General features: G+C 46.2%; 1 protein-coding gene across 1 annotated transcript in view; it reads left to right on the top strand.

Annotated features, from left to right (window-relative positions):
- The window catches only part of LOC309353250 (vasoactive intestinal polypeptide receptor-like), a 118217-nt gene extending 104842 nt beyond the window's left edge, over window positions 1-13375 (top strand). Inside the window, exons 11-13 of the mRNA XM_081882576.1 lie at window positions 5172-5304; window positions 6573-6614; window positions 11577-13375. Coding sequence (XP_081738702.1) covers window positions 5172-5304; window positions 6573-6614; window positions 11577-11768 — 367 coding nt within the window. The 3' untranslated portion in view covers window positions 11769-13375. The remainder of the gene's footprint in view (window positions 1-5171; window positions 5305-6572; window positions 6615-11576) is intronic.
- Window positions 13376-13700: the final 325 nt, after the last annotated feature.

Below are 13700 nucleotides of genomic sequence, written 5' to 3' on the forward strand. Positions count from 1 at the left end.
TGCAGAAATTAGAGTAAGAGCTCCTGGAATCCATTGCCAGTTCCTGAAACGAGGACTTCGGGAAACTGCCGCGCTGAGCGTTTCCTTGCCAGGCTGCCGTTTGTGTTGTTCTGCTCCAGAGTCTTGGTATCAAGAATATTGGCAAGCAATGTGGGCTGTCTGAAGACAGCTCCTATTGCAAAAAAAAGAGGCATCATTTTGTCAGTTATCACAGAGACGAGTTAAGAGGCTCGCTACATTATTGCATCAGTAACAGTGTCCCCAATACAGTCATACCTCGTTTTGCATTCCACTCTTGTTACAGGTGCAGGTCCAATGAGAGCTTAATAATAATATATATAATAATAATAATTTATTATTTATACCCCACCCATCTGGCTGGGTTTCCCCAGGCAAGCTGGGCGGCTTCCAACAAAACACTAAAATACAATAGCCTATTAAACATTAAAAGCTTCCCTAAACAGGGCTGCCTTCAGATGTCTTCTAAAAGTTTGGTAGTTATTTTTCTCTTTGACATCTGGTGGGAGGGCGTTCCACAGGGCGGGTGCCACTACTGAGAAGGCCCTCTGCCTGGTTCCCTGTAACTTGCCTTCTCGCAGCGAGGGAACCACCATAAGGCCCTCAGCACTGGACCTCAGTGTCCGGGCAGAATGATGGAGGTGGAGATGCTCCTTCAGGTATACTGGACCGTGGCCGGTTAGGGCTTTAAAGGTCAGCACCAACACTTTGAATTACATACTCCCAGAAGCCACACAGGGTGGGGCTGTGGGTTAAACCACAGAGCCTAGGACTTGCCGATCAGAAGGTCAGCAGTTCGAATCCCTGCAATGAGGTGAGCTCCCGTTGCTCGGTCCAGCTCCTGCCAACCTAGCAGTTCGAAAGCACATCAAAGTGCAAGTAGATAAATAGGTAGCACTCCGGCAGGAAGGTAAACGGCATTTCCGTGTGCTGCACTGGTTCGCCAGAAGCGGCTTAGTCATGCTGGCCACATGACCCGGAAGCTGTACGCCGGCTCCCTCGGCCAATAAAGCGAGATGAGCGCCGCAACCCCAGAGTCTGTCACAACTCGACCTAGTGGTCAGGGGTCCCTTTACCTTAGGAGCCACACAGAAGGACCTAGAGGGCTGTATCCAGCCCCTTAGCCATGGTTTGAGCATCACAGTTGCATCTGTGCCCCAATCCCCGTGAACCTTTTCTGACAGCCTCAGTGCTACACTATTCTGGCCCCTCTGTCTTCTCTTACGCCCTGCTGAACATTTGCAGCTTCCTCTCATTTCCAATTCAAGATGTCCCTGCTCCAAGGAGCTCTGATTAAATCAGCATATGGAAAGATGTCCCCAATCAGGGCAGCGTCATAACGGATTCGAATGCCGCTCTCTTAGCAGAGCTCATCGGGAGCTCTGCAAGTCTAACTAGACCAGCATTAGATATTCATCAGCCAAGCACCTTTACAAATTAAGTAGTGCTGGTGGAAGGAACTTGTCCTCAGTTAATCCTCAGAACTACAAATAATTCAGCCAGAGACAGAACAGAGGTGCATTCTCAGCCCCAGATCTGCCAGAATGACAAAAAAGAGGTGTTTTATGAAGGAGGGCTGGAGTCTGTTGACCGTGAGTAGCAAGAGATGGCAGAAGAATAGAATCATAGAATTGTAGACCTGGAAGGGACCACAAAGGACATCTAGTCCAACCCCCTGCTATACAGGAATCTTTTGCCCAGTGTGGTGCTCAAACCCATGACCCTGAGATTAAGGCATCCTAGGCCCTACCGACTGAGCTAAACGCAAAATATTGTGAAGTCACAACGCAAAGTACATTCATGGATGAGGAGCTAAATATGTGGCTGCCATTTTTCCGACACCCATCCACATGCAGCATTAACTTGCAGTTAGTCTGTTGTTTTTATAGCAGTCTTGGATAAAATGTTGTACCTCTGGGTGTAATAAGAGCATGAAAACACACACACTCTCTCTCTCTCTCTATATATATATATCTTGGAACTTTGAAGTGTCAGGCATAGCTCTAATGGCTTTAGCCCAAGCGTAGCAGAGTTTTCCTGCACAGCGAAGAAGCTAGTTGAGGTGGAAATGACTAGTCAGCTAGACTCAGAATAACTATTTACAGGATTTATTAAAAGGAAAAATAAAACCAGCAGAGTTTCTGCATACAAAACAAAGCAAAATAAATCCTTTCTTTCTCTCTCTCTCTCTCTCTCTTAACCATACACAGCACTCCTACTCCTAACACACCCTCCGCACAAACTGTGCTAGCATTCCTAGATAACAGAGTTGAGTGCTGGTCGTTAACCAATCAGAGTAAGTAGTTTCTAGGTCAAGCAGACCTTGGCTTTCTGCCAAGAGTAAATTGACACTGCCTTGAGTTAATTGTGTGAAGCCAGAATCTGTAAGTTTTCATGAGAATCAATTAACAGAAACTGAACAATATATATATATATATATATATATATATATATATATATATATATATATATATATATATATAAAAAATTAGCTCCCTGCCCCGAAGAGGTTACAGCCAGCACCACTCCCCATCAAATGTTTTCTGTCTGTCATGACCTCATGATCTAGCTCTCCATCTTTGGGATACTGAGACCATGGACTGAGAGGAGTTATCACTTTCAGAGCCAGCCCTGGATAATAATAATAATAATAATAATAATAATAATAATAATAATAATAATAATAATAATAATAATAATTTTTATTTATACCCCGCCCTCCCCAGCCAAGGCCAGGCTCAGGGCGGCTAACAAGCAATAATAAAAACAGCTTGAATGAATACAACTTAGAAACAAGATTAAAATACAACAATTAAAATATTGAAACATTAAAATATTAAAATGCAGCCTCATCACAGGAGGAGAAAGGAAAAAGGAAAAAGAAAGAGGGGGAGGGAATCAAATCGGCTCCAAGCCAAAGGCCAGGTGGAACAACTCTGTCTTACAGGCCTTGCGGAAAGAAATCAGATCCTGCAGGGCCCTGGTCTCATGAGGCAGAGCGTTCCACCAGACTGGAGCCAGAGTTGAAAAAGCCCTGGCTCTGGTTGAGGCTTATTTGACTTCCTTAGGGCCTGGGACCACTAGGGTGTTGCTATTTATGGACCTTGAGGCTCTCTGTGATGTCCCCACTGCTCAAGGTACCCCAGTGCAAAGTGGTGCACGTTCTCCTAGATCTCTCCCTGCCTAAGGCGATCACATTGTCTTCCTCTGACTTAGAAGACTCCAGCCCAGAAGCTCCATCCAAGTCAGTGGCCGTTGAGGCAAGCTCTGTCCCTTTAGCTGACTAAACATTAGGAAGAACTTTCTGACAGTAAGTTCTGTTTGACAGTGGAACGAATTCCAGAAGAATTTGGTGGACTCTCCTTCCTTGGAGGTTTTGAAGCAGAGGTTGGATGGCCACCTGTCATGGATGCTTTAGCTGAGATTCCTGCATTGCAGGGGGTTGGACTAGATGACTTGTGGGGTCCCTTCCATCTCTATGATTCTGGATGTGGCTTCTCACTGATGATGGTGCCAACCCCCCCTGGTGGAGTTGCAGTTCTTCTTAAGGCTCAGCCTGGGATTGCTTCTAGTTGGTGAGGTGTTCTGGGGCCAGACCGAAAGGCAGGTCTCTCTCTTATAGAGCCAGTGTGGTGTAGTGGTTAAGAGCAGTAGACTCGTAATCTGGTGAACCAGGTTCGCTTCCCCGCTCCTCCACATGCAGCTGCTGGGTGACCTTGGGCCAGTCACACTTCTGTGAAGTCTCTCAGCCCCACTCACCTCACAGAGTGTTTGTTGTGGGGGAGGAAGGGAAAGGAGAATGTTAGCTGCTTTGAGACTCCTTCGGGTAGTGATAAAGCAGGATATCAAATCCAAACTCTTCTTCTTCTTCCACTCTGACTCTCTGGCTGCATCCCTTGCAGAAGGGGAATCTTTGTGGAAATGTTGTGGATAGTAGGAGAGGATATATTGATTAAATATTATCCTTCCTCACTCACGCTAGTGAGCTGGTAGCAGAGTACATTCCCCTGTATATCGCAGGAAGCTAGTTGGTAGATTCGTTAGAATCTCTTGGGTTCAGCAATCCAGTCTGGTTTGTCCAGATTGAATTTGTTCCTGGTAAATTCCCCTTTAATTCCCTCTTAAAAAGAATAAAAACACAACAGTCTTCTCTTAAAAGTAATAAGAAGTTTACTTACATTCAGTTCACAGTATGATCCCTGCAGGCAGGCTTTAGCTTATAGTTACAGAAGAGAGTTTGGGTTCGTCCCATGTGGTGAATGAGCCCATGTGCTGCTGGCTGAGGACCAGCAGACAGCCAAAGAACATCAAGAGAGCAGCATCAGGAGAAGTGAAGATGGCTGTGTGACTGGCCCTTTTGTAGGGTCTGCCAGCGTAACGCCCACCTACCCAGTCACATGCAGGGGGAGGATGCTCCAGACCAGGTGAGACAGGAAGTCCTCCTGGCTAAAGTAACATGTCCCTGTGTGTCCACTCTGGGCAAACAGGAAAAGTTGTACTTGACTGCTACAGTGATGTCACATCCCACAATCTGATCCCAGGTTCATGTCAGCAGCAAGAGTGAAGTCACCCTTGACGTGCTCACTTGCTAGAACGATTTTTTGCATTCAGGTATGCTGTCATCTTAGGGACTCGGATGGCGCTGTGGTGTAAACCACTGAGCCTCTTGGGCTTGCCAATCAGAAGGTCGGCGGTTCGAATCCCCATGACGGGGTGAGCTCCCGTTGTTCGGTCCCAGCTCCTGTCAACCTAGCAGTTCAAAAGCACATCAAAGTGCAAGTAGATAAATAGGTACCACTCTGGTGGGAAGGTAAATGGCATTTCCATGCACTGCTCTGATTTGCCAGAAGCAGCTTAGTCATGCTGGCCACATAACCTGGAAAAACTATCTGTGGACAAACACCGGCTCCCTTGGCCAGTAAAGCAAGATGAGCGCCGCAACCCCAGAGTTGCTCGTGACTGCACTTAACTGTCAGGGGTCCTTTACCTTTACCTTTATGCTGCCATCTTACGTACAGTTTGATGTGCAGTCCACATGCTTGGACTGTGCATCATGATTTTTTTTATCACTGGGCATGCAGATCAGCTCTAGATCTTCAGGTCTTCCTCCACCCTGTGCACCCATCCCTTTCTGTTCTTCTCCCTCCTGCCAGGAGACTTGCAAAATCCACCTTACTGCTGATCCCGCTCTTCGGTATCCACTACACCATCTTCGCCCTCTTCCCTGACAAATCAAAGCTGCTGGAGATGAAACTGGTCTTCGAACTTGTTCTGGGATCCTTTCAGGTAAGCCACTTCCCCCTGCTGCAAGGCTGGATCTCACAGGAACGATCGCAATTTCATTCCTACTCCGCGTCTGTCCCTACCTGGACATTGGTGAGCTCCAAGGGTGCCTTTGGCTGTTTCCTGAACCACCTTCTTCTGCTTAGTGTGGCCTCAGTGTGGGACAGTGGCTTTCCAATGTCCTTATCACCTTACTGTCTGCCACAGAACCATGACGCATTGCAGGGGATTCTGGGGCACAGTCTTCAGAAAGGCCTGTCTGGTCTAGCGACTCACTTACCATAGTGGTCAACCAAATGCCCATTATGGGAAACCCGTAAGCAGGACATGTGGGAAACTGGCTTATTGTTGCCCTATTTCCAGTGGTGTTCCCTAGACCAGTCTCTTGCAACTGTGCATTGGGGAAGAAGATGGTTAGCGGGATTGGTGATATGCAGAGGTGGAAATTTTTTTGCATTATTTTCATGGAGGGGAATTTTTCACCATGTCTCTTGTGGAAGAGATCTCACCATTAGCCACAAAATAGCTTCTTCTTTATTCTAAGATATATTTTTTACTGCATCTGCATCAGCAGTTGTCATCCTGGCCACCATTTTGTATCTCCCACAATGCCATAGCTGTCAACTTACGGATTTGAAAATAAGGGAGCAGCAGCCTCAAAAATAAGGGATCAGCAGCCAAAATAAGGGATCAACAACTACTTTGATAAAATACATATTTTGTTGCATGCAAATGGCTTTAGATACCTATTAGGTCCATAAATCACCATATAGCATATATTCAACACAAAAAAGCAACCATTTGTTTTTGACAAAGCACAGCTGGACATAGAAAGGGCCCCATTACCTTCAGTAGCTTATTTAAGCGACATCATCAATAAGGGACAGCAGCGGGACATGGCGCTGGGATAAGGGACTGTCCCGCCAAATAAGGGACGCTTGACAGCTATGCACAATGCCCAAGATTGGATGTCTTTGTGGGTAATGCTGGGGTGATCCAGTAGAGATCCACTTAGAAAACTCCTGCTGTGCTTGTATTAAGCAAGAGATCCTGCTCTCTTCTTGACGTGAAACTTTGACTTTTTTTGCTCTTTCTCTCTTGTCTGGGAAGAGTTTGAACGGAATGTTCCATTGGAACTTGATACAAACTTTTACCTAGCCTTTGGGATGTGGGGGTGAGCATACACATTTAAATATGTCCCTAAAACAAAGACAATGGAATAAAAATCTATGTTGTCTCTTCTTTTCTATTCCCCCTTCCCCCATTTCTAGGGCTTTGTGGTGGCTGTCTTGTACTGCTTCCTCAATGGAGAGGTAAGATCAGCCATGATATTTGCAAAGGGAACAAGCATTACCGGGGCTGCCAGGCGATTAAATAACGTTTAGTTCATTAATGACCTGCCTTTTTGCTGCTCCGCCAACTAATTCATCGATCAAATTTAATTGAATTTGCTCCTTATTCTTGCACCGCAATGCATAATGCAGAGCTTAACAAATTATGACGCACCGTTTAACAATGGAAAAATAAGTATTTCTCAGATGTTGGAATGAAATATACACCAGAGCCAAAGCCAAACTGAGGTCAGATATTCATCACTACAAGGGAATCCCAACCCCCAAACAGCCGCTGAGACAAGTTGCAATGGCTCTCCAAACCTCTGAGGACTTTTAATAATTACTGCTGCCTTTTGATATGGGGATCGTTTAAGAAATTTTAGTTTCAGAGAACAAGGAACGTAGACCGAATGAGAGCAACATTGCCGTTGTTTCGTAAAAGCGCCTAGAATTTACTGGATGCTATACACAGATTTACGTGACTCGGAAGTGTCTTCAGACAGCGCCAGCTCCCGGCCTCTTGAGCGAGATGAGCGCGCAACCCTAGAGTCGGTCATGACTGGCCCTGATGGGCAGGGGTACCTTTACCTTTTATACACAGATTTAAAACAAAACAAGCCCATGCCTGTAGATTTATGGTCTAAAAGGCACAGCACAGAAGGAAAAAGGGAGGAGGAGGGAAGAGGAAAATAAGCAAACCCAGGCAGCAGTTCTTAAAGTCACATGAGCCCTTTTTTGGGTGTTCACTCCCAAGATTAAGAATTGCATGATAGAGAAGGAGGAGGTGCACCTGCTAAACGCACACAGAGGCTCCCCATGTGAACTGGAACTCAGGCCAGCTATTCATTCAGGGTTCTATACGTTAGAGGAGACTTACCTGCATACGTCAGGTTCCCCTCTATTGAGGTTCCTCCTAATGCATGGATATGGAGATGTTCAGTGGGGCAGGGCTGTCAGATGCTGCCCCACTTACCCCCTGTGCAATTATTATTATTATTATTATTATTATTATTATTATTATTATTATTATTATCATCATCATCATTATTATTATTATTATTATTATTATTATTATTATTATTATTATTATCCCGCCCATCTGGCAGGGTTTCCCCAGCCACTCTCAGCGTCTCCCAACAGAATATTAACACAATAAAACATCAAACATCAATCTGAAGGGTTGCCTTCAGATGTCTTCTAAACATCAGATACAGTGGTACCTCGGGTTACAGATGCTTCGGGTTACAGACCCTTCAGGTTACAGACTCCACTAACCCAGAAATAGTACCTTGGGTTAAGAACTTTGCTTCAGGGTGAGAACAGAAATTGCGCGGCAGCAGCGGCAGGCCCCATTAGCTAAAGTGGTGCTTCAGGTTAAGAACAGTTTCAGGTTAAGAACAGACCTCCAGAACGTATTAAGTTCTTAACCCGAGGTACCACTGTAGTTGTTTATTTCCTTGACATCTGATGGAAGGGCACTCCACAGGGCGGGTGCCACCACCGAGAAGGCCCTCTGCCTGGTTCCCTGTAACTTCGCTTCTCACAGAGAGGGAACCCCCAGAAGGCCCTCGGCTCTGGACCTCAGTGTCCGGGCTGAATGATGGGGGTTGAGACGCTCCTTCAGGTATACAGGACCGAGGCCATTTACAGCTTTAAAGGTCAGCACCAACACCCAGTCACTTGTCTAACTGCCGCATTCTGGATTAATTGTCGTTTCTGAGTCACCTTCAAAGGTAGCCCCACATAGAGCGCATTGCAGTAGTCCAAGCGGGAGATAACTAGAGCATGCACCACTCTGGCGAGACAGTCCGCGGGCAGGTAGGGTCTCAGCCTGCATACCAGATGGAGCTGGTAAACAGCTGCCCTGGACACAGAAGTCACCTGCATCTCCATGGACAACTGTGAGTCCAAAATGACTCCCAGGCTGCGCGCCTGGTCCTTCAGGGGCACAGTTATCCCATTCAGGGCCAGAGAGTCCTCTGTTGGAATTCCTGCTCCGTGATTGCAGTCATGGGATTTTTGTCTATCACATGACGGTGTATGTTTTGACTCCACAGAGTGGGGAGTGATGGAGACAGGATGTTTGTGTTACTGTGTTCCGTGAAGTGGGACTATTGTCCTTTGTTCTTTTCCTCTTTGCTGTCTAATGCTAGAGAGAGAGGGAGCCATGTTGCAGTGCTCTGTGTGTGTAGATTAGCCAAAATGCTGAGTTGCTGAGTTCTGTTACACAAGCTACAAAGACTCTGTGGATCTCTAAGTGTGCTGATGTCTGTTGGCATCGGTCGCTGTGATGTTCGGGCAGAAGAAAGCTTTTGAAGCTCCCGAACGATCGACCAGGAGGGAGAGAACATGCCAGTCAGGCATGTGTCTCTGCCAGGGTCCTACTTAAGAGTAGGATGAGCTCCTGACATCCTCCACTCCTGCCTGCCCCCTGTCCCCCCAAAACAGTACTTCAATTCTTAAATGTTTGAGTGAATATCCCAATAAGGTTTATTGTGCTTAAAGTTAGCATCTTGAATGGAAACTGTTCAGAAGACGGGATGAGCCAAATGGCAACTGCTCCCTCAACTGAACTGTTAGGTTGGGCACTGCTATGCCATTTCCCCTTCTGCTTCAAATAATCCTTTGGGTGTTTTAAACGCCCTCTCTTAATGAATACTCTCCATCATTGAGGAAGTTCCCCTTCCTTTACTCCATGGCTCAAGAGGCCTCTACTTATATCCTGCCCTTTGTCTGAAGGCCCCAGGGCAAGTTACGACAATAGGCAAATAAAAGAATCAATAATAAAAGAGAGATTTAAAACCAGCAAATAAAACAGAGATTTAAAACCAGCAAATTAATAGATTTTAAAAAAAAATACCTGTCAGTTTTCTGCAATCTACATTTGAAAGCCTGGCAGAAGACTGCAGAAAACTAATAAGTATTCTTTTTTAAAAAAACAAAAAACACTATTATTTTGCTGGTTTTAAATCTCTCTTTTATTATTGATGGTTTTATTTACCTATTGCTGTAACTTGCCCTGGAGCCTTCCGACAAAGGGCAGGATATATTTAGAAGGGAGGAATGAAGGAAAGTAAGTAATGCAGAAAAAAGAAAGAAGAAAAGAGTGGGTGGGGGAGAATGAAAAAGGAAAAAAGAGGGAATGAGAGGGGGGGAGAGAGGAAGGAAGGAAAGAAGGAAGGAAGGAAGGAAGGAAGGAAGGAAGGAAGGAAGGAAGGAAGGAAGGAAGGAAGGAAGGAAGGAAGGAGGGAGGGAAGGGCTGGAGATTTAGAGAAAGACAGATATTTTGGGTGGTGAAATGCAATTTGTGGTAAGCAAGATTCACATGGCTGCAAAATGCAGCACGGATTTCCATCATTCCCATGACGAATGCAATTACAGCAGTACCTTGGAAGCTGAACAGAATCCGTTCCAGAAGTCTATTCGACTTCCAAAACATTCGGAAACCAAAGTGCAGCTTCTGATTGTCTTCAGAAGCCCCATGGGACATTTGGCTTCCAAAAATAGTTCGCAAACCACATAAGTGGAAGGACTTGCAAGTACTAAATTGGCTTAGGATTTAAGTATGTCGAATTGTGGATTGAGATTATGATGTAAAGAAAGGAAGTTAGTAATTTGAACTAGTTAATTGTATTAGAAAGTGAATATTGGGAAATTGCTAAAATGAGATTTAATGAAAATCAGTTAGGAAGGATTCGAGGAAGTCATTTAATAATGGAAATTAATTTGGATTTTTGATTGGAAGAAATCTTATATGTTTGTTTGTTCTTTTTATATGTTTTGTTTTTTGTGTTGTGTCGTATTTGTTATAAATTTGGAAAAATAATTTAAAAAATTGGGGGGGGGGAATAGTTCACAAACCGGAACAGTCACTTCCGGGTTTGTGGCGTTCAGGAGCCAAAACTTTCAAGAACTAAGCTGTTCGTAAACCAAGGTATGGCTGTATTTGTTTTATCAATTGCATTTGTATCCCACCTTTTTCTGCAAGGAGCTCAAGGAGCAACAACCCTGTGAGGTACATTAAGCTGAGAGGCAGCGACTGGCTCCCAAGGTCACCCTGTGACCTTCATGGGTGATTGTGGACTCGAACCCCGGTCTTCCTGGTCCAGCCCTTGACCGGCCACACCACTCTGGCTCTCAGCCTAGAAGAGCTCCACTGTAGCCTTTCAGACCTTTCCCATTGGCTGGGTCTGCATTGCTCCCGGGAGGGAGGAAGGAGTCAATCAGACACCGAGGTTGGGTCAGAGAAAGAGATTATTATTTCTGCTTTCCGGAGCAGCAGAAAGGCACTGCGTGATCAGTTCACAGCAAGCACCCTGAAAGAGAAGTTACATACAGTATATATCCCCTTTAGGCCCACCCTTTCCCCCCTCCCCAGGAATCCAGCCTCATGAGTTTGTACACGTAAGTTGACATCCTTGAGCATAAGCAGATATTCCTGTTCCTGTGTGCTTATCTTGGGGCAAGAAGGTCACCCAACTATAGGGGTACTCCTGGCGCTGTCTCCGGGAGCGGGGGCTGGCAGCTTGTCTTGCAAGGTCTGTGCGTCAGAGTGGTGAGGATATTTACAACCTACAAGATAAGCCCCAGATCTGCCATCCCGTCTCCACTCGGAACTGACAAGGCCATCCATCATTAAGCCTTCATGGACTGATAAAGGAGACGGCTTTGTTTGCACAGCTGGGTCCTGTTTTATACAGCTCAAGTTAATGGATTTTAGCTAATGGATCCTTGAAGAAGGAATTTGGGAGTTATTGGGGCCTGGTTCAGGTAGCTGCACATTCAGGTTTGGGAGCTGCACATTCAGGTTTGGGAGCTGCACATTCAGGTTTGGGTAACCTGTCCCTTCACCACAAAGCACATCCACAAATCCAGAAGACCTCCTTCTTTCTCCCTTCCCCAGTTCATCTGCCCTCTCCCTTTCCTTGCTCCCTTCTTTAGGTCCAAGCCGAACTGAAGCGGAAGTGGCGAAGGTGGCACATGGAGAGGTTCCTGGGCTCCGACATGAAATATCACCACCCCTCCATGGGCAGCAACGGGACCAATTTCAGCACCCAAATCTCCATGCTGACCAAGTGCAGCCCCAAGAGCAGGCGCTGCTCTAGCTTCCAAGCCGACTTGTCTCTGGTTTGAGACCCGGACGCGAATGACCAAGGGACCAAATGGGTGGGACACAAAGCATTGGGAGAGGAAAGATGATACCAGACAGGACCTTGGATTAAGGGTGACAGGTGTGAAGTGTGTGTGCATTCTTTCCTTTTTTTAAGACAGAACACTCTTCTGTCAACCAAAGCAGAACAAAACACTAGAATAGCGGAAGGATGAGAAGAGGCCTGGTTGGGTGGTGGAGTCTCCCTTTGGTTCTTCTCAAGTCTTTAAGTTCTGGGTGTTGTTGGAGTGCTTGTGAATGCAGCGGAATCTCAGTGCATGGTGGATAAGAAAGAGCCCGCCTTTGCAGCTCTCAACCAACAGATGCAGAATGAGCCAATGGGGGAAAGGAGCAGGTGTGGTGACCTCATCTGCCAAGATCTTTCATGGGAGAGAAGGAATCATTTGATCAGAGAGATACTCCCTGGGCGTGACGCAGCCGACTAAGCCTCTGTCTCCGGATAAACTTCAGAAGCCAAAAGACCATCTCAACTCCAGAGACAGCATGGGGTCATCCTGAATGCTCTGTTGGTTATATATCGGAAGCTTTAACTGGGTCCCCAAAGGCACTCCTGGAAAAGGTTGTCTTCTATTCTGTTTGGGGGAGGAAACCATCGGTCCAGGAAGTGCAATAATTGACAACTTTGATGGGCAGAAACTCTTCAGGGTCTCAGCAAGAGGCTCTCTGGGCTGGGCTGCCTAGGGGCACTTTCAACTGGAGATACCAGGGGTTGATTTTCTGCATGCAGAGCACAAGTGCTCCCAGTAAGCTTTGGCCCCTCCTGAAGTGACAAGCAGTGGTTTACACGCTGCTTTTGAATCAGCTACATCTCATGTGCTTTCTCCCCAACTTCAACCATCAAGCAATCCCTCCCATCAAAAAAAGAAAGGAGAGATGTTCCATTTCTTGGTGTTGGGAGCATCTGCTGGTTGGAGAAAGCACGATTCACCAGGTTCTTTGACCTGGGATGGGTGAATAATATGCCCTTCCTAACTAGGCTTGCGCTTTCCAGGCTGGGTGGTGACATCCCCATGGGGTCTTCTGAGCAGCTTGGACAGGGAGACTCCACTGCCAGGGTCTGTTGACGCATACCCAGATGCTACAAGCTGGTGGAAGGACCTCTGTTTTCATGTTACCTCCATTGTTGATATTGCAAACCCTGTGGATTCTGAAAAGGACAGAAAGCGTGCAAGGGGGAATGAGACTTGTACGCTCTTGATAACTCATGGACTCTCAGTTCGGGAGCCTGTTATGCGTGTGGTTCAGATGGAGAGCAGGGAAAAGACCAACTTGTTTGATGTTCATCCTGCCCTTGACTGCTTCCCCTTGAAATGCCAGAGTTCTTAATTCCGCCCTCTTGTAAATATTCCGGAACTTTCTGGGCCTGCTCTTCAGAGAGCAGCACTGACTGTGTGTGCGCAGAAGCCCTCCCTCTTTCCACCGACGACCATTCCTCAGTGTGACGATTCTCACCATCTCCTCTTGGCCAGTACAGACACGGAGCCTGCCTTGTTCCTAACGAACTTTGACCATGTGTTATTTATTTCGCCGGACTTGGAACTGTAAATAGTTTGGATCCTTAGCCTTTCAATGGTTCATCTTGAAGGTGTCTCTTTTTTCCCCATTTCAAAATGGTGGGGGTGGGGGAGGGAGGAGGAATCTCTTCATTTGTGGCTGCCATTGCGTTGAGGAAATAATAAACCGGTAAGGGGGGAAAGTGCTGTGCTTAAACTCTACTTATAGGAAAGTGGTAATAAAACTCTTCCCAGTACAGTGGTACCTCGGGTTACAGACGCTTCAGGTAACAGACGTTTCAGGTTACAGACTCCCCTAACCCAGAAATAGTACCTCAGGTTAAGAACTTTGCTTCAGGATGAGAACAGAAATTGTGCTCCGGCAGCAGAAGGCCCCATTAG

The sequence above is a fragment of the Podarcis melisellensis genome (genome assembly GCF_964234715.1).
Source record: "Podarcis melisellensis genome assembly, chromosome: 12".
NCBI lineage: Eukaryota > Metazoa > Chordata > Lepidosauria > Squamata > Lacertidae > Podarcis > Podarcis melisellensis.